This window comes from Vicia villosa, unplaced genomic scaffold (assembly GCF_029867415.1).
Source record: "Vicia villosa cultivar HV-30 ecotype Madison, WI unplaced genomic scaffold, Vvil1.0 ctg.003332F_1_1, whole genome shotgun sequence".
Lineage (NCBI taxonomy): Eukaryota > Viridiplantae > Streptophyta > Magnoliopsida > Fabales > Fabaceae > Vicia > Vicia villosa.
In genome coordinates, this window is record NW_026706179.1 from 167904 (window position 1) to 191172 (window position 23269).

General features: G+C 34.7%; 2 protein-coding genes across 2 annotated transcripts; one reads left to right on the top strand and one right to left on the bottom strand.

The window, feature by feature from the left end:
* Window positions 1-3394: 3394 nt before the first annotated feature.
* On the top strand, window positions 3395-6209 carry LOC131640826 (F-box/FBD/LRR-repeat protein At1g16930-like). Its single transcript, XM_058911203.1, has 3 exons — window positions 3395-4309; window positions 4423-4563; window positions 6096-6209. Exons 1-3 carry the CDS (start codon window positions 3395-3397, stop codon window positions 6207-6209), a joined length of 1170 nt encoding a protein of 389 aa, XP_058767186.1.
* A 13762-nt stretch (window positions 6210-19971) lies between these two features.
* On the bottom strand, window positions 19972-21193 carry LOC131640827 (FBD-associated F-box protein At1g66310-like). Its single transcript, XM_058911204.1, has 2 exons — window positions 20282-21193; window positions 19972-20133 (listed from the first exon to the last, which is right to left on the bottom strand). The coding sequence occupies exons 1-2, from the start codon at window positions 21191-21193 to the stop codon at window positions 19972-19974; spliced, it is 1074 nt and encodes a 357-aa protein (XP_058767187.1).
* Between the last annotated feature and the right edge of the window lie 2076 nt (window positions 21194-23269).

Consider the following 23269-nt stretch of genomic DNA (forward strand, 5'->3'; position numbering starts at 1 on the left):
TAAAGGCCAAGCTTAAGAAAGCGCTTATTAAAAAGCGATGGTAAAGGCCATATTAACAAAGCGCTTTTACAAAAGCGCTGGCATAGGTAATTAATTTCTAAAAAACAAAATTCCTAAAATAATTAGAAAGAGCTTATATGAACAATTAACAATCAAAAACCCTTAATTTTGTCAGTACGGCCTTCTTCTCAAACTCTCCTTCTCGTTAAACTTCTTCTCAAAAATCTTTCAGCATCTTCTCATCGTCTTCTGCTCGTCGCTTGTTCGTCTCTGGGCTTTTGTTATCGTCGTCTTCTTCTCATCGTCTTCGGCTCTTTGCTTGTTCTCATCGTCTTCTTCTCAACGGCTTCTGCTCGTCGCTTGTTCAACTCTGGGCTTTTGTTCAAGAAGCGATTAATCGAGAGACACATACAGGTAAAGGTTTTTTCTCTTTGTATGGAAAGTTTAAGATGCTGTAATTGTGGCTGAAAGTTTAAGGTTCTTTCTTCTCAATTGCGCTTATTTAACTCACTGAGTCAATTTAGTTTGAAAGTTCAGATTCTGTTTAAGTTACAATGAGATTGATTTGAGTTTGATAGATTTTTTTGAAAAACAAAAATTGTAGCTGAAGTGAGTACATGGAATGTCATTTTTGATTATTGGTGTTTAAGATGCTACAATTGTTGATATGCACTCATACATCCGGTAATATTCACTCATCCGATATATTATTTAATTAGTCGAACAATTTATTTACACATTTCAATGAAAATAATCTAATGTTTATTATGTTTTTATTTAAGGTTGTTGTATGATAGAGTGTTGCGCGTGATTGCATTGTCAAACAGATCCCGTTTCGTGTCTTCCGCCCATTGCAGCGGAATGACAATTGCTACGGAACCGGAATCAGTTAGACAACGCTTAGTCGATAGATTCATGTCCACCGACAATACAGAAAGTCTGATTCTTTGGGCGTATAATACCCGGCCAGTAGGGTTAGTTTCTCATTCTTGGTTCATCTAATCTTTGTTTCTTTTGCATAGCAAAATCTTCATATAACCTATTGTTTTAATATATAGAGCACACTGGTTGTTGCTTGCTATCAACCCTATAAGAGAAGTGGTATATTTTCTGAATTCGGTAGATGGTGAGTGGACCAATTATCCGGCTATGAAGGCAATGATTGATACGTAAGTGGGATCGTTCTAAATATTAGTGTATATTTATATATTTAATTATTTGTGAGAATGATCTAAATATATGCTTTTATATTTTTGTTAGATCAATACAAGTGTTCCGAAGTCAACGAGACGCACAAGTATCCCGGACTAAATCAAACAACATTACTTGGATCAAAGTGCAGGTACATTAATTTTCACAATTTTGCTTATAATATTTATGCTACTTGATAAAACAAGACAACTATAAAATCTTATTTGTTTTTCTATGTAGTGTCCGATACAACAAAACAGTTCAGATTGCAGATACTATGTTTTGAGGTTTATGAAAGAAATCCTTCAAACGAATCAATTAGAGATTCCAATCACGGTATGGATTTATAACTTAATTAGATAACTTCTTATAATTTATTACATTTAACTAAATCATTCATATTATGTTTTTGTTCTGTAGTACTTTGACGACTTCTATGTTGTTTCTTACACGAGACTTAAGTTGGAAGAAATCAAAGAGGATTTGTGTCAATTTTATATTCATCAGCTATTCATGTAGGATTTGTGTCGATTTGAAGTATAATATTATAGTACTCTAAGATGGTTACTAACTTTGTTCATACTGTTGCCAATATTTGAAGTATAATATTGTTGATGTTACTGATTTAGTTTGTTTGACATGAGTTAGTTACATGTGAAACTTTCTGTATTCATACTTTACATGATTTAGTTTGTTTGACAGGAACTATAATGATGTATATATATAATTTTGGATATTATAATGGTATTATATTAGTATATATAAATTGTTCTACCTATGGTTGAAAATATATCGTCGAAAATATATTACAGGTCGAAAATATTACAGGTTGAAAGTATATTACAGGTCGAAAATATTACAGGTCGAACTGGGAGGCTGAAATTACAGGTTGCACTTTAAAATACCTCATTTAGCAACGACAGCGCTTTTAAAAAACGCTCTTAAAGGGCCACCTACTAAAGCGCTTTATTACTAAAAGCGCTGCCTAAGATTAAAAAAAAGGCATAAAAAATAAAAAATAAAACGCAACCTACGAAAGCGCTTTTGGAAAAGCGCTCTTATAGGGGGGCTACCAGAGCGCTTTTCTGGAAAAGAGCTCTTATAAGGGGGCTACCAGAGCGCTTTTCTGGAAAAAGCGCTCTTATAAGGAGGGGGGCTACCAGAGCGCTTTTATGGAAAAAGCGCTCTTATAGGGGGAGCTACCAGAGCGATTTTCTGGAAAAAGCGCTCTTATAGAGGGCTACCAGAGCGCTTTCAAAAGCGCTTCCGTTACCTACGGCAGCACAGGCTTTGGCAGCGCTTTAAAGCGCTTTAGTAGCCCAAAAAAAGCGCTTTTAAAGCCCTTCCGCGTTGTAGTGTGATTCTTAAAAATTTGAAAGAATAAATTTTAAACTCCTAAATAAAAATTATATAATATGCAAATTGATCAATATTATAACAATGGATTATACAATATAAAATATTTTGTAAGTTTATTTTATAAATAAATTAGAATATTAAATTGATCTATTATAGAATAAAATTAAATCTTTAATGATGCCTTAAAAAATAAAATAAAATATATTTAAATGTATTTAGGCGCCACAAATATTATAAAATATGCGAAAAAAATTATTTCACCTAAAATCTAAAAGTATAATTTCAAAAAGAATAGATCAATCTATTTCTCATTAAATATTCAATAGAGATTTTCAATTTTTTAAGTAAAATTTTCTATCAATCAAATAAATACACATTATCATCTTATTTATAACCAAAAGTCCTCATAATTAAAAATAAATTTGTATTATCATTTAAAAATAAATTTATAAAAAATGTATTTAGACTCAAATTTTAGAACATGTCATGTGAAACTAAAAAAGTGAACAAATCTCAAATTCAATTAATGACTATTATTTTCATATTTCACAAAATTATTTTTATTCGTAGAAATAAAAAGTAATATAATCTTCAAATTCAAATTAATCAATATTTTCAAATTGAATTTTAAGTGTATATTTGATATAAAGGTTTTTATAACTCTATTCCTTAAATAATAATAATATAATCACAAAAATTTAATCTTTCCAAATTTGAAAACATTCCAAATTATTTTAGACCAAAATATATTCGAATAACAAATTGGTTTAGGGTCTGTGAAAGTTCATCGATCATTCATCACTCTCAATTCACAAACAAGGTATTCTCCTATTTTCATCTAATAATGGTGAAAAAAAAGAAAAAAAACCTTATGAAGAACAAAGATAGGATCAGTGATTTGCCAGATGCTCTTTTGCTTCACATACTCTCTTTTTTGAACATCAAACAAGCTATTCACACTTGTATTCTCTCCCCAAGATGGAAGAATCTCTGGAAGTATATTCCCACTCTTACATTAACTTCTTCACAATTCACCACTGTCGAGATTTTCACCAAATTCGTTACTCGGATCTTGTCTCTTCGCGATATCTCAACGGATCTTCACACTCTAAGATTTCACCCTAGTAATGTCATGAAGCCTAGACTACTCGAAACAATTCTAAATTACGCAGTTTCACACAAAGTTCAACAATTAGATGTCAAAGTTACATGTGATATTCAATACTTCCCGACTTGTTTATTATCATGTCGCACATTAACCTCTCTTGATCTTAGTTTTAGTCATCCCATCGTTTATAATACGACCATATTATTTCCTATTTCTTTGAATTTGCCACTATTAACCCGCTTGGATCTATCACACTTTTCCTTTAGGGCTGGCAATGATGGTTGTGTTGATCCATTTTTAGCATTTACAAATTTGAAAAGTTTGAAAATTGTGAATTGTAAAGTTGCGGGTGCGCAAAACCTTTGCATTTCAAGTATCAAACTTCTCAATTTAGATATATACATGCGTCATTATGTTCGCGAAACATACTTTGGAATCAAACTATATGCTCCAAGTCTTTGTAATTTTAATTTTAGTGGTATTCCGGTTCAGAAACTCTGTTGGGACAAGAGCAATCTCTCTTCTATCAAACAAGTAAGTATTGATATAATACAATTTTGTATATCAAAGGGGGCTTCATTAGTTCTAATTAAATGGCTGAATGAACTTGCTAATATGGAATCGTTGACTATCTCTTCAACCGCTCTAAAGGTACTTTGGGGTGGAAAAAAAACTCCTTCTTCCGTTTACACTTATAATGACAAGAGTTTTTTTTTTTCTTTCAGTTTACACTTATAAGATCCTAATACTTTTTGTTTGTTTAGGTACTTTCCTTAGTTCCGAATTTATCGGTTGAGCTCCGTTCGTTGTGTAACTTGAAGTCACTCAGGATAGAAAAAAAAGAAATTTCATGGATACCAGATAAAATAGTGGAAGTTTTGATTCAAAACTCACCTTCACCACAGGTTTATATCATAGATTGATTAAGGTAAAATGTGCATTCAACTTCCTAATGAAAGACTTTTTTCTTATGTAATTTTGTTTGTGTGGGAGCTAGTTGTCATTTCTATGAGCATTTGCTGTGTGGGAGAATAATTTTATAAAGGTTAAGTGAGTGATAGTTAAGATTTTATAAGGATTAGAAGCATCAACTTATGTAGCTTCTTTAGTGGTTTTACAATGTAATATTCATGTAATATTCGATCGTGGTTTTACATACTGAAAATTATAATATTGTGAAATTGTTCAAATATTTCGTTAGAGGGTTTTTTTAGTTTTTTTCCAAATAATTAGCCATATAATGAATTCAATTTACTAGTTTTTCCATTGCTCTGTTTTGCTCAGTGGATGATGATACAAAGATAAACCTTCAATTTTATTTTTGGTAAAACAATAGTACCATTCAAATGATATCTCTCTTTGATTCGATCTATGTTTCTTGGATTCTATATTCCATGATTTTGTTAGTTTTTTTTTGTTTACATCTTTGAACATATTCTATATTTTTATCAAAGCTTAAGAAAAAATACAAGTTTGAAGCTATAGTGGTGAAAGTTGGCTGGATTCTTATGCATGAGAAAAAGATTATTGTTTGAGAAACTATTCAAGGTTTGTCAAAGTCTATGCAGGGGATGTTTGCATAATTTACTCAAAAGATTAGGCAGGATTATTATGTGTCTAGAAGTCTATGTGGCAGCCTACCAAGTTTGAGAGATGCATTGATTTTACCGTGGTTTCTTTTCAATTGATGAGTGATGCATTGATTTATTGATCTTATTTTGTATTGGAAGTTCTGTCTCAGAAATATAAGTTGTGCATTTTATATTATTGATTTTCTCCCTCTGAAGTGGCTACTTCCATGTTTTATGTCATTTATCTTTTTCTTGTATTTGATTTTGAAGATGAATACTCAAAGCATCAATATAGCTGTTTTGAATGAGTATATGGCCATATATCATTCTTGAAAATTGCCTCAGTAATATAAACTAGGCATTTATCCTTTCATGTTTTATCTCATTCATCTTTTATTTGGTTTTACTTTTAAAATGCAGCTACATATCACAATCCTCAAAGAGATGTAGTATTTGTTCTAAACTGACTTCTAGTGATTATATGAAACACTTTATATAATTTCCTTATTATGTTAGTACATATATCTCTATACTGGCAGCAGCAGCCAGACTCTATAGTACATAAATCTTTCTCTCTTCCCATCATATTAAAACTAAAAACCTTTTGTTCTCATGTTCTAATGCGATGCAAGTTTGAATCAATGCAAAATTGCTAAGTTTTTTTTACTTATATACTCTTAATTTTATTGTAGTACTGATAATGTTGAGATTGTATGGCTGATCTATATGTCAAAGGTACTTTTTGGCTTTTTTTAATCTCTGTTAAAATTTTAAGAGTCAACATCTAGTTGTTAATACGGGTTGTCAAGCTTAACATACTTGCAGTTTCAATATCTTGCTGTAGATTACAATTTCAATTTCAATAGCTTAACATTGTACCTGCTAAAAGAGGAGGCAAGGTGGCTGCAGTTTGTACTTCAACGAAAGCGGCATTGGAGAAAGCAGTAGATAGTGTTGCCAACAAAATTAAGGATGTTTAAGTATCGGACTAGATATGCTCCAATGTACTTTGCTTTCATCCTTTTTTCAATTTGGTTGCCATTTAGTCATTGTTAGATAGAGCATTGAATAAGCTTTCCAATGCTTCGAACCGGGCGCAATTCGAAGTTACGGTTCTCAAGTTATGGCGAAAATAAAATTTGGTTTTTTCGGCCATCCGCTTAGCGAGATCAAGCTTGCTAAGCGAGATTTCCTGATATAGCAGCTCGTTAAAAGGGGAAAAATCACATTTTTTAGGTTATGTTTTTGGGGTATTTGTTTCCAACTCATCAAACTATCATTTTTAGGTTAGATTAGGTTAGAAAACAACTATGGAGCTTGCATTTGGATGATTGGAGGTGGATTGAGCGTCGAACGGAGCTAAAAAAACCGAGAGATTTTCGGTTCATTTCTCTTCATCTTTGTGTTTTTTCTTATAGTTGGGTTTTGTGTATGTATTTACTTTGAACTCATGTATATTTATCGCCCACGGCGTTATATAAAATTTGTTTTATAAATTTGTGTTGATTGTTGTCTTAGATTTTTGCTCTGTGCTCGGGATTTGGGTTGTTTTGGAGATAAACTTCTTGAATCCTTATCTAGGATGATTATCTGTTAGTTTCTGAACTCTAGAGATAGATATAGAGTTGACAATCACTTGTGTATCTGTCCTTAATGCTTTTGTGTTTGAGTGGCGCGCGAGAGATCGCCGACGCGAGAATACAAATGTTCTCGTGACTTTGTGTTAGAGATAACCTTAGTTGTGAGTTGATCTCGTAGGTGCTCCAGAGATGGACACTGATGTGAGAGATACGTGATGACATAGATGAGTATTGTAGGTTGAGTATAATTGGTCGATAAGTTTAAGTTTGTGAGAAGTAGATTGTATGCAAAGCTCGATAAATCTTATCTTTCCGAAGAATGAATTCTTTTGTGTTGATATTTAATTTTCTGTTTTTACACTTTTGTTCATTCAAACCCGAGCTCGAAACCGTAGAAACTGTTGAATGGAATCTCTCCATCTCTATGGACACGATAAATCCCAGAGTAATATTTCCAAATCTTTTGTTGCTTGCCGATATGCCCGCATCAACACCTTCCTCCCGCAAAAGTCTTAAATATTCAAACAATGGCGTTAAGTAAACGTCTACGTCGTTCCCTGGTTGTTTTGGACCCGAAATCATGATTGATAGCATATACTTGCATTTCATGCACAACCATGAAGATATGTTATAAATTATGGGAAGTATATGCCATGACATATGGTAAGTACTCAAATTACCACAAGGGTTCATTCCGTCGATGGCAAGTTCAAGCCTAAGGTTCCTCGATTCAAGGGGAAAATATGGAAACAAAGAATCAATTTTCTTCCATTGCATTGAATCAGCTACATGGCGAATTTTTCCATCACACATTCTTTCATGTGCAAGCCATCTAGTATTCTTTGCGTCACTAACATTAGTGAATAATCTCTTGAACCTTGGAATTATCAGTAGGTACCACATCACATTGGCAGGAACACTCTTGCTAGTTACACCATCTTCGTTATTAACACCAATGTTCTTTTGCTTGTGGCATGACTCCTCACACCTAGGGCACTCATTCAAATTTTCAAACTCTTTCCTATAAAAGTTGCAATCATGACGACATGCATGAATTTTGTTGTAGTCAAAACAAATTGGGCACAATATCTTCTTGACCTCATAAGTACGGTTCGACAACGTGTTACCTTTGGGAATCATTTCTTTAAACAATTCAAGCAATTCTGTGAAATTTTTATCCGTCCACCCACCTATTTCCTTAAGAATAAATAGTATTAACACAATTGACAATCTTGTTAAACATTTACATTCTGAATACAACGAATCTTTCATGTCTCTTCGCAATGTATCTACCACATTAGCATTCTTGAAAGCATCTACTCCAATATCATGAATCGCGTTTTCTAGAGTATCATTCATAAATTATTTATCTTCAAATGTACGTGACAAAGGTCTTTTTTTGTCCCTTCACCATGCCATACCAATTTCGTGTAATTTTATATAATTTCGTTACAACCACAAAGATTGAATATAACATCATTTGGATGTTTTATCATATTATAACATTTTATACAATGACACCAAAAAATCCAATTATTTTCACGAAGGCTTTTTTCTGCAAAATTAAGAAACTGTATCACTCCATTCTCATACTCTTTACTTAATCTATTGGCTTTCATCACAATCCATAATGACATAAAGCTTTTGAAAATAAAATGAAAATAGTACACAACCAACAAAAATAAAGAAGAACATTAATAAACAAAAACAACAACAACAACAGTAATGAACAACAATAACAATAATAACATACCGAAGAATAATGGTGAGAGAGGTTTTTCATTTGCTAGGGCATCTGTCCTCCTTGGAGAATAATGGTGTTCTTTCGTTGGCTGGAGAAGAAATGTTCTTTCACTAGGGCTCGAAAAGTGAATGAGGTAGACATTGAGGGAATAAAAAAGAGTATTTATCGCGGTTTTACTGAAAACCGAAGTAACATATTCGACATAAAATCTACAAAATATATGAAGGATAGAAAAACACTTAGAAAGGGGGGGTTTGAATAAGTGTAGCTTTAAAAAACTTGACAGATAAAAATAAATTGCACAGTTATTTTTATCCTGGTTCGTTGTTAACTAAACTACTCCAGTCCACCCCCGCAGAGATGATTTACCTCAACTGAGGATTTAATCCACTAATCGCACGGATTACAATGGTTCTCCACTTAGTCAGCAACTAAGTCTTCCAGAGTCTTCTGATCACACACTGATCACTCCAGGAACAACTGCTTAGATACCCTCTAAGACTTTTCTAGAGTATACTGATCCACACGATCACTCTAGTTACAACTGCTTAGTTCACTCCTAAGACTTCCTAGAGTATTCTGATCCACACGATCACTCTAGTTCCTTACAACTTAATGTAATTCTAAGAGTATTACAAATGCTTCTAAAAAGCGATAATCACAACTGTGATATTTCTCTTAACGTTTAAGCTTAATCTCACTAATATATTACAACAGCAATGTAGTGAGCTTTGATGAAGATGAAGATTCTGAGTTTTGATTTGAACAGCGTTTGAGCAAGTTGATTTGAGTTGTTTTTGGTTCAGGATCGTTAACCTTGCTTCTCATCAGAACTTCATATTTATAGGCGTTGGAGAAGATGACCGTTGAATGCATTTAATGCTTTGCGTGTTCCGTACAGCATCGCATTTAATGTTATACGCTTTTGTCAACTACCTCGAGCCTTGTTCACGCTGTGTCTACTGACGTAGCCTTTAGTAGCTTTTAACGTTCCTTTTGTCAGTCAGCGTAGCTTGCCACTTGTACTTTCTTCTGATCTGATGTTTGTGAATACAACGTTTGAATATCATCAGAGTCAAACAGCTTGGTGCATAGCATCTTCTGATCTTCTGACCTTGAAGTGCTTCTGAGCGTGATACCATCAGAACTTCAGTGCTTCTGTTCTCTTGTTCTTCTGATGCTTCCATAGACCCATGTTCTGATTCTGCTTCGACCATCTTCTGATGTCTTGCCAGACCATGTTCTGATGTTGCATGCTGAACCCTTGAGACAAAGCTTCTGAGCGCTGAATTATGCGTACTCTTTTATATATATTTCCTGAAAAGGAAATTGCATTGGATTAGAGTACCATATTATCTTAAGCAAAATTCATATTATTGTTATCATCAAAACTAAGATAATTGATCAGAACAAATCTTGTTCTAACAATCTCCCCCTTTTTGATGATGACAAAAACATATATAAATGATATGAATTTGCGATCAGAAAGAATAGATGGCAAAAGACAAATTACACAGCTATAGCATAAGCATATGAATATGTCTCCCCCTGAGATTAACAATCTCCCCCTGAGATAAATAATCTCCCCCTGAAATAAATACTCGAAGAACTTTAATAAAAGACTTCCCTGATTATTTCGGTAGAGACGATCATATAAGCTTCTGTCTTCAGAAAATTCATAGCTTCTGACTTCTGCTTCCATTGGACAGCTTCAGAACTAGAATTTCTTTAGATTCCTAGAACACTCACAGCTTCTGATTCCTGCTTCCATCTAGGACAGCTTCAGAACTTGAATTTCAATGATCTTCTGAACATTCACAGCTTCTGACTTCTGCTTCCATCTAGGACAGCTTCAGAACTTGAATTTCTTTGATCTTCTGAACATTCACAGCTTCTGACTTCTGCTTCCATTTAGGACAGCTTCAGAACTTGAGTTTTCTGGATCTTTAGAACATTCGCAGCTTCTGATTTCTGCTTCCCTCGGATAGCTTCAGAGCTTTGAATTTCTACCAACATCACTTCATGCTAGATTTGTATCAGAACATTGTTGAATGTACCAGAGCATCATCTGAGCATCTCTACATCCTGAAATGTTACAGAACAAAAACTAAACGACAACAGTCAGCATGAACGAGTCAGAACATAAAATGTATATTAGAACACATTATATGTATCAGAGCCATATAGGCTAAAAATAATGTATCAGAGCAAATAGAATTTTGTCAGATCAAAATAGACAAATATGGATCAAATTCTATCTTCTTTCTTGCTTCTGATTTCTGAAGCTTGACAGCACTCAGCTTGCTTCAGTTTCCATGGTTTAGCTTCTTGTGTTTGCTTTGAAGATTTTCTTCACTTCTTTATACCTGCAAAACACTTAAACCATATAGAACTTGCAGTTCTTGTTAGTAAGAGCAACTGATTAAATCAAATCATTTATCATTTATCTTTCTCCCCCTTTTTGTCATATCATCAAAAGGCAAAAAAGATTCAGAGATAAACCAGCGAGACACACGGAGGAAGAAGATGATTTCATTAAAGTTCAAACAGCAGGTACAGAAGTACATGAAGATAAGAAAGATCAGATGCACAAAGACAGATGCAACGAAAAGAAAGAAACAACACAGACTCAATCTAAGATGGCCCTAGTCTTGACAAGATCTTGGTCAGCATCTCTTGAACCATATTGTTGTGTCCTTCTTGCCTCACCATGAAAGCGCTATACTCAGCATTGAGTGAGCTTTGCTCATCCTGTCTTTTCTGAATTTCTTCCAGAGTCCTTGCAAGACGAGAAGATTCATCAGAAGAAGCTTCACCGCTTTCAACCACAGGAATAGCATGTTGATCTGCAGCTTCCATAGATAGATCATTTGCAGGGATTTCCTCAACAGGAACAGTTTTAGCAACATGATCTTCAGCATCTGCTTCTTGCATAGAAGCATCTCCATATTCTGCAGCAGGAATTTCCGAGTCTCCATTTTCAAGTGCCTGAAGAATGGCAGCTAGATTCCTTGGAGCAGAAGGACCTTCAACTTCTGGTGGGTCAACAACTTCTGGAATGACCAAGCTTGGGTCTTTCTTAGAAGGGTTTTCCCTCAGAAAGTCAAAAAGAGTCTTGAAGTCTCCTAGCAGAACAGGATATTGAGGTATCCAGACCACAATCTCCCTGCAAGGATTGGCTTCCAATGCAGCAGCCAATCTTAATTGTTCCATCTCATCCAAGAAGGGCTTCTCTTCCAACAGATGTCTACCTTTGAGACTAGTAAACCAGAAATCTTCATAATTCCTCAGAATTCCACGAGGCCGTGGGGCAGCAGCTACACAGGCTTCCTGAAGTTCTAAAAACAGAGCATCTGATTCTCTGCGAAAGATCCTCCAGAAGTTCCGCATAGCAACATCATTCAATCCAGAACTTTCAGCAATTTTGAGAGTATCAAAGGTACTTCTGAGATTCCGCTTTATGTTTTCAAAAACTACACCAATAGGATATACAGGGCGGGATTTTATTTGGGTTTTTGAAAAGGCAGGGTTGGAAGTGAAGTATGGATGAGGTTCTCTATCCAACCTATAAGAAGATTCTGCTTCAGTATCAGAATCTAACACTACCACTTCAGCTTCAGGACGAGGCTTGGGAGTGTAGTTGCAATCACGGAGCAGCTGCTCATGTGATGCAGAGGTTGGAAAAGGAGAATCACAAGGATTGTTTTGAGAGGTGGGGGGAGTATGTTCAAGAGTGGCATTGAGAGAAGGTTGAGATGGAAAGAGAGTTTGAAGGGGTGGTATATCCAGAACAGGATTTATGGAAGGTGGAGAGGAAGGAATGGTTATAGGAGAAGATGGAGGTGTAAGAACATGGACAAAAACTGGTGATTCTGATGTGGCTTTTTCTGGTTCAGGTGTAGGGACAACCTCTATTGGTGCAGCTTCTGAACAAACAGCAGGAACAGAATTAGGTTCAGAAATGCATATACCTTTGGAACTTCTCAGAAAAGCTTTGGCCACATCCTCAGTCTTCTTCTGCTTCTTACTCTTCGGCTCTTCAAAAATCTTTGTTTTGCCGCTAGCGATTTCTTTTCTTCTGACATATGCCAGAACTTCTGGTTGATTCTCAGCCTCTTGAGAGATATTTTCTTCATCCGATTCTTGAAGAATCATCTTTCTTTTTCCGATTTTCTTCTTCTCAACAACTCCAACAATCTCAGCATTGTTGTTAGACTTCTTCTTCTTTTTCTCAGCTTCCTTCTTTTTCTTCTCAAAGTCAGCAGAGACAGCCTTAGCAACCTTTGCAATGACTTCTTCTGGGACCATTTCTTTATTGGTGGTAGCAGCAGGATGATCAAACTTTCTTTTGGTCCTTTCTTCCTTCTTACGATTCACTTTAATAGGAGCACCTTTGTCTTGATCTTTAAGACTCTTATCCTCTTTTTGTGACTTCAGATACTTAGTTCTGACTTCAGGTACCTCACTATTGAAGAAGGTTTCAAAGTCAGCTAGTACTGGTTTTCTTCTGATTCTTGTTCCAGCTAGAGGTTTAGGAACTTTGAGGATAGTGTCAATAATTTTCATCTTCTTCAAAGAAAAAGCATTCAGACAGGCTCCAGAGGTGACAGCAAGGTTTTTGATAATACCTTCAGACTCCAGACTCTCAACAATCTTGGAATGCACTAGAAGGTTTGTAATAATTCTACCAAAAGGAATGATTGTTCCACCATTTTCTTTTCTGAAAGCGTTTCTGGAATCCTTTACTGCTTTCCACATATGGTTGAAGATAATGTAAATCGCATCAACCTTTTTCTGAGTGGCAATGCAATAAAGAATATACCTTTGATCATTACTGATGAAATCCGAAGCATGTGTTGATTTCCTATGGTAGAAACACCCAAGAAGGATCTTTGTCCAGATTCTGTAGACATCTCTCAATTCCTTGACGTATTTTGTTTTCTTGACATTTGGATAAAGAGTGGATAGGACATCTCCCATATCTGCCCTTTGATCAAGCTCAAAAACCCCTTCAGGGTTTTTCAGATCAAACATCATTCTTAGGATGTTTTCAGTAATAACGACAAACTTTCCATGAACGAAAGAAATTATAGATTTTGGAGCAACCACAGCATGTACCCAGAACTCCTTGACAAGATCCGGATAAACTGGACCAACGAACTCAGCAAACAACGAGGTCCATCCTTGAAAGATGATGTCTTCTTTAAGGTGAAATTGGTTTTCTTCAATGTTGTCAAAGTCAACCATGAGTTCACACAGAACTTCCAATTCATCTTTAGGAATGGAGCATGCGACAACAGGAGTGAGTTGCAAAGTTTCTTCTTGGAGATGATGAGGAACAGATGACTCAGCATTTTGGGATGAGAAGGCAGCCATGGATGCAGAATGAACAAAAACAAACAAGAAGAGCGAACTGGGTTTTCGATTAGGGTTTTTAGAAAACGGCTAAGAACTTTTCAAACGAGAGAATGCAAGGAGAGAGGGAGACAAGGGAGCGAAAAAAAAATGTAAGATATGATTTGAAAAGAATATATAGAGACGGATTTGAAAAGGAAAATAATAAGAAATATAAATTGAACAGTTCCAGAATCAAAGGAAATCAATTTTATTAAATGATGAGTGACGTGAGGAGAGAGAACGTGGTAAATGAAATGATTTAAAACAGTTACCTAGGTCGGCGTCTTTTCAACTGCACGCTTTGTACAAACCGTACAGACACGTGTTCACCATCAGATAATAGATGACAACTGTAAATTTCAGAATAGACTTTACGCCTTCAGATTCTGATCACGTTTCTCTTCTGGAAACACTCCTTCTGAAGTGTGCTGATATAAATCTGAATGATCTTCTGATCCATTACTTCTGATATATACAGCTTCTGGAGGTTCACTTCTTTGTTCTGCAGCTTCTGATAAGACAAAACTGTATCTGCAGAAGTTCTTAAGCTCTTTGTTTCATCAGAAACAAGTTTATCATCAAACCAGATGTTTATTGATTCGTCCACAATCAATGTTTCAATTTTGTATATTCTGTAGCATTTAGAGCATTTAGAATACTCAAGAACGAAACACCATTGCTTGAGAAACAAACAAGACAAATGACTTCAAGACTGATAAACTATCTTTTCTGATCTCCTTCAGACAAAGTTTCTTCAACAGATTTAAGTACCAGAACTTGGAAGACGGTCTTTCTTCCCTTCAAGTGTTGAGATCAACTTGAGTCCAGGAGACATGTCATGTTGACTTTTATCTTCTTTGTCACCAAGAGAATCTGCAAAAGAAATAGTCTTTTTCTTTGGTACCCACATTTTCTTGGGTCCTTTCTTGTTAGTTCTCCTCAAGTTCTGATTGAACTTGGGTTTAACATTGTAAGCAATAGGAGGAACAGCATGATAATTTTTAATGTGAGTTTCATGATATTTCCTAGGTTGTGTCACATGCTTTTTGGTGTGTGTTATGTGAAAACTTTGAGCATGTGAAGTGTGCCTAATATCATGGGAGTGGCCATACTTGAACTGATCATACAATGGCTTGTATGTGAGTTTCATTTCATCAACAGGTTCAAGTTTGTATGGGGTTTCACCCTCAAAACCAATGCCAACTCTTTTGTTTCTAGACACAGCATATATCATAGAAGCTAGCTGACTTCTGCCAATACCTCTAGATAAGAACTTCCTGAAACTTAAATCATATTCTTTCAGAATATGGTTTAGACTAGGAGTGGATTTTTCTGAATCAGAAGGAGATCCAACATTATTGGATAGTTTTAAAAGTTTTTCTTTTAATTCAGAATTCTCCAACTCAAGCTTCTTTGTTTCAAATTCAAATAGCTTTTTCAGCTTTTTGTATTTGAGACTGATTTGAGACTTGAGTTCCAGAAGTTCAGTTAGACCGGAAACTAACTCATCTCTAGTAAGTTCAGAAAATACCTCTTCAGAATCTGATTCTGATGTAGATTCTGATCCGTCATCTTCTGTCGCCATCAGCGCACAGTTAGCCTGCTCATCTTCAGAGTCTGAATCATCTTCTGACTCATCCCAGGTTGCCATAAGACTTTTCTTCTTATGAAACTTCTTCTTGGGATTTTCCTTCTGAAGTTTTGGACATTCATTCTTGAAGTGTCCAGGCTCATTGCATTCATAGCACATGACCTTCTTCTTGTCAAATCTTCTTTCATCAGAAGATTCTCCACGTTCAAATTTCCTTGAACTTCTGAAGCCTCTGAACTTCCTTTGCTTGGTCTTCCAGAGTTGATTTAGCCTTCTGGAGATCAGGGACAGTTCATCTTCTTCTTCAGATTCTGATTCTTCAGGATCTTCTTCTCTAGCCTGAAAAGCGTTAGTGCATTTCTTGATATTGGATTTTAATGCAATAGACTTACCTTTCTTTTGAGGCTCATTTGCGTCCAGCTCTATTTCATGACTTCTCAAGGCACTGATAAGCTCTTCCAGAGAAACTTCATTCAGATTCTTTGCAATCTTGAATGCAGTCACCATAGGACCCCATCTTCTGGGTAAGCTTCTGATGATCTTCTTTACGTGATCAGCCTTGGTGTATCCCTTGTCAAGAACTCTCAATCCAGCAGTAAGAGTTTGAAATCTTGAAAACATCTTTTCAATGTCTTCATCATCCTCCATCTTGAAGGCTTCATACTTCTGGATTAAAGCTAGAGCTTTAGTCTCCTTGACTTGAGCATTTCCTTCATGAGTCATTTTCAAGGACTCATATATGTCATAGGCCGTTTCCCTGTTAGATATCTTCTCATACTCAGCATGAGAGATAGCATTCAGCAAAACAGTTCTGCATTTATGATGATTCCTGAAAAGCTTCTTCTGATCATCATTCATCTCTTGCCTTGTCAGCTTTACGCCACTGGCATTTACTGGATGTTTGTAACCATCCATCAGAAGATCCCATAGATCACCATCTAGACCAAGAAAGTAACTTTCCAGTTTATCTTTCCAGTATTCAAAGTTTTCACCATCAAATACCGGCGGTCTAGTATAACCATTGTTACCGTTGTATTGCTCAGCAGAGCCAGATGTAGATGCAGGTGTAGGTGTAGACTTTTCACTTTCATCAACCATCTTTTACTGAAGCGTTTTTCTCTTCCTGAATCTTTTCTAAACACGGTTAAGTGCTTGCACCTTAGAACCGGCGCTCTGATGCCAATTGAAGGATAGAAAAACACTTAGAAAGGGGGGGTTTGAATAAGTGTAGCTTTAAAAAACTTGACAGATAAAAATAAATTGCACAGTTATTTTTATCCTGGTTCGTTGTTAACTAAACTACTCCAGTCCACCCCCGCAGAGATGATTTACCTCAACTGAGGATTTAATCCACTAATCGCACGGATTACAATGGTTCTCCACTTAGTCAGCAACTAAGTCTTCCAGAGTCTTCTGATCACACACTGATCACTCCAGGAACAACTGCTTAGATACCCTCTAAGACTTTTCTAGAGTATACTGATCCACACGATCACTCTAGTTACAACTGCTTAGTTCACTCCTAAGACTTCCTAGAGTATTCTGATCCACACGATCACTCTAGTTCCTTACAACTTAATGTAATTCTAAGAGTATTACAAATGCTTCTAAAAAGCGATAATCACAACTGTGATATTTCTCTTAACGTTTAAGCTTAATCTCACTAATATATTACAACAGCAATGTAGTGAGCTTTGATGAAGATGAAGATTCTGAGTTTTGATTTGAACAGCGTTTGAGCAAGTTGATTTGAGTTGTTTTTGGTTCAGGATCGTTAACCTTGCTTCTCATCAGAACTTCATATTTATAGGCGTTGGAGAAGATGACCGTTGAATGCATTTAATGCTTTGCGTGTTCCGTACAGCATCGCATTTAATGTTATACGCTTTTGTCAACTACCTCGAGCCTTGTTCACGCTGTGTCTACTGACGTAGCCTTTAGTAGCTTTTAACGTTCCTTTTGTCAGTCAGCGTAGCTTGCCACTTGTACTTTCTTCTGATCTGATGTTTGTGAATACAACGTTTGAATATCATCAGAGTCAAACAACTTGGTGCATAGCATCTTCTGATCTTCTGACCTTGAAGTGCTTCTGAGCGTGATACCATCAGAACTTCAGTGCTTCTGTTCTCTTGTTCTTCTGATGCTTCCATAGACCCATGTTCTGATTCTGCTTCGACCATCTTCTGATGTCTTGCCAGACCATGTTCTGATGTTGCATGCTGAACCCTTGAGACAAAGCTTCTGAGCGCTGAATTATGCGTACTCTTTTATATATATTTCCTGAAAAGGAAATTGCATTGGATTAGAGTACCATATTATCTTAAGCAAAATTCATATTATTGTTATCATCAAAACTAAGATAATTGATCAGAACAAATCTTGTTCTAACAATATAAAGGCGCCTTTTTTTCTTAATAAAACATAAAATTGCAGGAAAAGTGAATCGAATCTCAAACCTTGAGCATATATTTATGTCGGTTTTTGTGAAAACCGAGGTAACAAATTGATTTTTTTTAAAAAATAAAAAAAGGCTCTCTCATTACATATACCCTCGATTTTTTATTGTTCATGGTGAAAGTTTCATCATAAAAAACGTTATTTGTTATAATGTTTGTTAAAAAAAATAAAATGTGTTAGGAGAAAAAGGAGTGTTACATAGAAAAGTGTGGAACTGGGGAAAAAGATGCAAGAGTGAAGAACAAGGGTTTTTGGGAGACATTGAAACCTCCTCTAGATTTTCCCACCACTAATATGTTTTATGAGCTTTGTATGTGATTATGAGAAATTCATGATATTTGTCATGTTTTGTGTGTAATTTGGTGTTCTATAATGTACTAATTTTTATACACGATGAGTTAGTATGAATTATGAATTTGGCTGTTGTCATTGATGTGTTTGGGTGCTATGAACATAATCCTTAATTCATTATTAATAATCGATGGATTTGAATGATAATCGATGCATAAGTGTTGTATAACTGTTGTATAATGTCTCTATTAATTTTTTTGTGCGATTTGGGTTGTTTGGGATCGAAATCAGAGCTTTGAATGAGCTCACATGGTCAAAAACACAAATTTTGGTTTCTGCAACAGAGTGATGGACGTCATTATTGTGACGGGCTGAACGTCACGCGTCTGAGGGGGCTGACAGTCGTCAGTGGGGGTGACCGTCATGGTCTTCGGGCGGGATTTCTCTTGTTGTTCGTCACAAGAGTAACTAGTTGAGGGGGACTCGGTGCCGGTCTAGGTGACGAACATACCGTCACAGGCACTAGGGGCCGTTTTTGAGTGGCCGATTTAGTTTTTTGATGCTATTATTTTGGGCGGTCAATGTTTGACTGTTGTTTTGGTGTAGTTGCTGAGATTAAATTAATGTGTGATGGTATGTTGAATAAATCTATGATATTAAAAATATTTGTATAATTGTGAATGAGTTAATTATGATTGTACATGTGTGGTGATGTGTTGTGGAGACAATGGTATGATTTACGACTGTTGATTGTGTACATATCTTACTTATTGTGTTGAGGTGACCTTATTTGCAACGTACACGATCAGAAGAGAGGTCGATTGTGAATGGTCGTAATTGTATGTTATTATTAAGTTCATGCATCATAGAGTACGAACTCTGGTTCGGTTTGATGTGTTCTGGTCCAAAGGATGAATAGTTGATGGTTGAACATTCACAACTAAGGAGAAAAAGATGCAGATCTTAATGAGAAAGGAAGATCACTTAATACGATGGAGTGGCCTTCTCTAAATAATTGAAAAAAGAAATGATGATGCATGATGTCTTATATGCATGTATACATGAAAGGTGTTGAACACCCTTAATTATAATTATAACTAGTGTTTCCATCAAACCAAATTGACTTCCAACAACTGAATGTGATCCTGAAGTCACAGAAAAACAACACTTGATGCAAATATATTGCATTACGGAAAAAAAGTTATGTTGATAAAAAAACATCAATTTATAACAGTCTATTAAAGTAACCAATAAATATGTAATTCACAAAATAAGGAGGTTGCTATATGCAAAATCCATAAAGAGTCCTTCAATTTCTTCATAAATTTAGTCACATCATCTGCTTTTTTCCTGACCAAGGCTGCACCAGGCTATATAAAATGAAACAGATATATAAATTTACAATAATACCTATCATTCAAAGTTTAAATAAATTCAGATGGTAACTAGTTCCTAGGCCGCAACAAAGAAGCTACAGGAGTTGATGCTTCTCTTCCTTTTTTTCCATGTATCACAGACTTCATCAAAGAATATTGTCACACACATGATCATACAAAAATTTTGTAGTTATATATTTCTCTCTACATAAGGTTTTGTAATATATAACCAAGACATCATGGGAAACACAAACAGAGAAAGGAAAAAGTCTCTCATTAGGAAGTTGAATGCACTTTTTACCTTAATCAATCTATGATGTAAACCTTTGGTGAAGGCGAGTTTTGAATCAAAATGTCCACTATTCCATCTGGTATCATTCGTGAAATTTGTCTCTTTTCTACCTTGAGTGACTTCAAGTTATACAAGGAAGGGAGTTCAACCAATAAATTCGGAACTAAGGAAATAACCTAAACAAACATATTAATTAGGACTTTTTTACTTCAAGTCATATTTTTGATAAAATGTATAAATACGATATAAGAAGCAAGCATATTAAAAAAACTCGGGTCATTGTAAGTGTAGAGTGAAAAGGAGCTTTTTTCGCCCCTAAAGTACCTTAAGAGCAGTTGAAGAGATCGTCAACGATTCCACATTAGCAAGTTCAATCAGCCAGTTGAGTAGAACCGATGAAGTCTCCTTTGATTTCCAAAATTCAATTATATCAATACTTACTTGTTTGATCGAAGAGAGATTGCTCTTGCCCCAACAGAGTTTTTGAACCGGAATACCACTAAAATTAAAGGTACAAAGACTTGGAGCATGTAATTCGATTCCAAAATAGGTTTCGCGAGCATAATGTCTCATGTATATATAGAAATTGACAAGCTTGGTACTTGAAATGCGAAGGTTTTGCGCACCCGCAACTTTACAATACACCATTGTCAAACTTTTCAAATTGGTTAATGCTGAAAATGGATCAACACGACCATCATTGCCAACCGAAAAGGCAAAGTGCCATAGACTCAAACTAGTCAATACTGGCATATTCAAAGAACTAGGAAACAATGTGGTCCTACCATAAACTGTAGGATGACTAAAACAAAGATCAAGAGAGGTTAAACTGCGACACGATAATAAACAAGTCGGAAATTGTTGAATATCACATTTAACATGGACATCTAATTGTTGTACTTTGTGTGAAACAGCGTAATTTAGAATCGTTTCGAGAAGGCTTTGCTCCGTGACATTACTGCTGCGAAATCTTAGAGTGTAAAGATCTGTTGAGATATTGCGATTAGAAAAGATCAGAGACACGAATTCGATGAAAATATCGGCAGTGGTGAGTTGTGAAGAAATTAATACAGGAGTGGGAGGTTGCTTCCAGAGATTCATCCATCTTGTTGAGAGAATACAAGTCTGAAGAGCTTGTTTGATGTTCAGAAAAGAGAGTATGTGAAGTATAATACTATCAGGTAAATCACTAATCCTATCTTTGATTTTCATACGATTTTTTCTCCTTTTAACCATTATTAGAGGAAAATAGAAGAATACCTTGTTTGTGAATTGAGAGTGATGATTTGAGCGATGAACTTTTACAAACCCTAAACCATTATATATAATTAGGGTTTATATAATAACAAATATAATAACAAATATTTATATTTGTTATTATATATAATATATAATTAGGGTTTATTTTGACCTAAAATATTTTAGATGTTTTTACATTGACATATATAATAGACACGTCTAGAAACTAATTTGGAATTGGAATGTTTTCAAATTTGTAAAGATTAAATTTAAGTTATTATAATATTCTAAAGATTTAAAAAATATTAAATTGAGTTACTAGGATTTACTCTTGAAGTTCCAATATTTTCTTTTATTTAAGAAATAGAGTTATAAAATCTTTATACCTGATATATACTTATAATCCAATTTGAAAATGTTGATTGATTTGAGTTTAAATATTATATTAATTTTTATTTCTAAGCATAAAAATAATTTTGTGAAATATATAAATGATTGCCACCAATTAAATTTGAGATTTGTTAACTATTTTATTTTAAATTACATTATCTTAAATTTTTGAGTCTAAATCTTTTCTATTAAAATTTATTTTAAAATGATAATAATAATAATGCATTTTAAATGATAAGAATTTTTGTTTATAAATAAGATGATATGTGTATTTATTAAATATATAGAAAGTATTACTAAAAAAAAGTTGAAAATTCTAATTAAATATTAACTAGAGTGTCGCTATTAGTGTCCATATGGATGATAGTTCGTTGTACCAAAATACTTGTATATTAATTCCTGAAATAGTGGAAGACGTGATTATTTTTCTGGATGATTTTAAAATCATGAAGAGTGGAGTAGGCATAACTAGGACGAATTGTTGAACCACTATATATCTCTGAGTACCCTTTTCTCTTTAATTTTCTACATTTGTTATTTAGTTGTTGTATTCTAGCATCATTTGTATGTCGTATAGTTTAGATCTTGCTCAGACCATTTTATTGTGTAAGCATAGGTTTATGTTGCATCAAACTTAATGAATTATCTTTAATTCAATTATGATCAAAATATTTCTATGTTGAGGTTTTAATTTGCTTGAACCAAGCAATTTTGTTTATCTTGTTTGGTTATATATTTGAAAGTATCATTCATCTAGTGATATCATTGTAATATCCTAGTTAGACATCCTCTTGATGAGTTTCTAAGCTTCCATCTTATTTTCTTCTTGCTTCCGCCTGTAAATCTCTGTTTTTAATTCAAAAAGTTTTCTTTTTTTAGGGTCATTTTTGGTTCGACGGATTTGTGATTAATTATTTATGTGAAAGATATTGTTGAGATATCTTTAATGTTTTATGCTCCATTAACATTTATGAATATGTATTCTCACCCCCTGTTTGTTTTCCGTGTTATTATTTACCCTAGTTGTACATATAACTAGGTAGAAGAGGAGTCTTAGTTGCTGTTGAGTTAGAGGATGGCGTAGTGCCTTCTTCGTGGTTATCGCTTTTGAGTTTATTTTAGTTCCGTGTGTCGCTCTGATAGTGTAACACGAGGATGTGTTATCCTTTCTTTTGTGTTTCTAAAAGTTGTTGAACTAATTTCTTTACGTTTTGAAATAAAGTTGATTTTTGAAATTCTGGTGCTTAGAATTTAAGATGTCGAATCCTGTGTTAAGACATCTTTTCTGAATGGAACACATGAACAACATAAACATAATGTTCGAACAAAGATGGAAAGTAATTGAACATACAAAATTGTTAACCCAGTTCAGTGTACAAAAACACCTAATCTGGGGGACTACCGAGCTTGGAAGGAAATCCATAATCACTAGTATCAATTCAAAGCTAAACTCCCTCGTTTACAACTTCTCACTTAATCCCTACCCGTTGAAGCGGAAAAGTGGAAAGAAAAAAGTAATAGGTATATTATTACTGGGTGAGATAGGTTATATTGTATCGTCTCCATAGGGATTAGTGAGAGGGAAAAACTACCGTTTAAAAGTTTCAATCCTTCTAAGTTTGGTTTTGGGTGCAGAAAGTAAAATGCGGGAAAAGTAAATAAAAGTAAATAAACAATAATGCA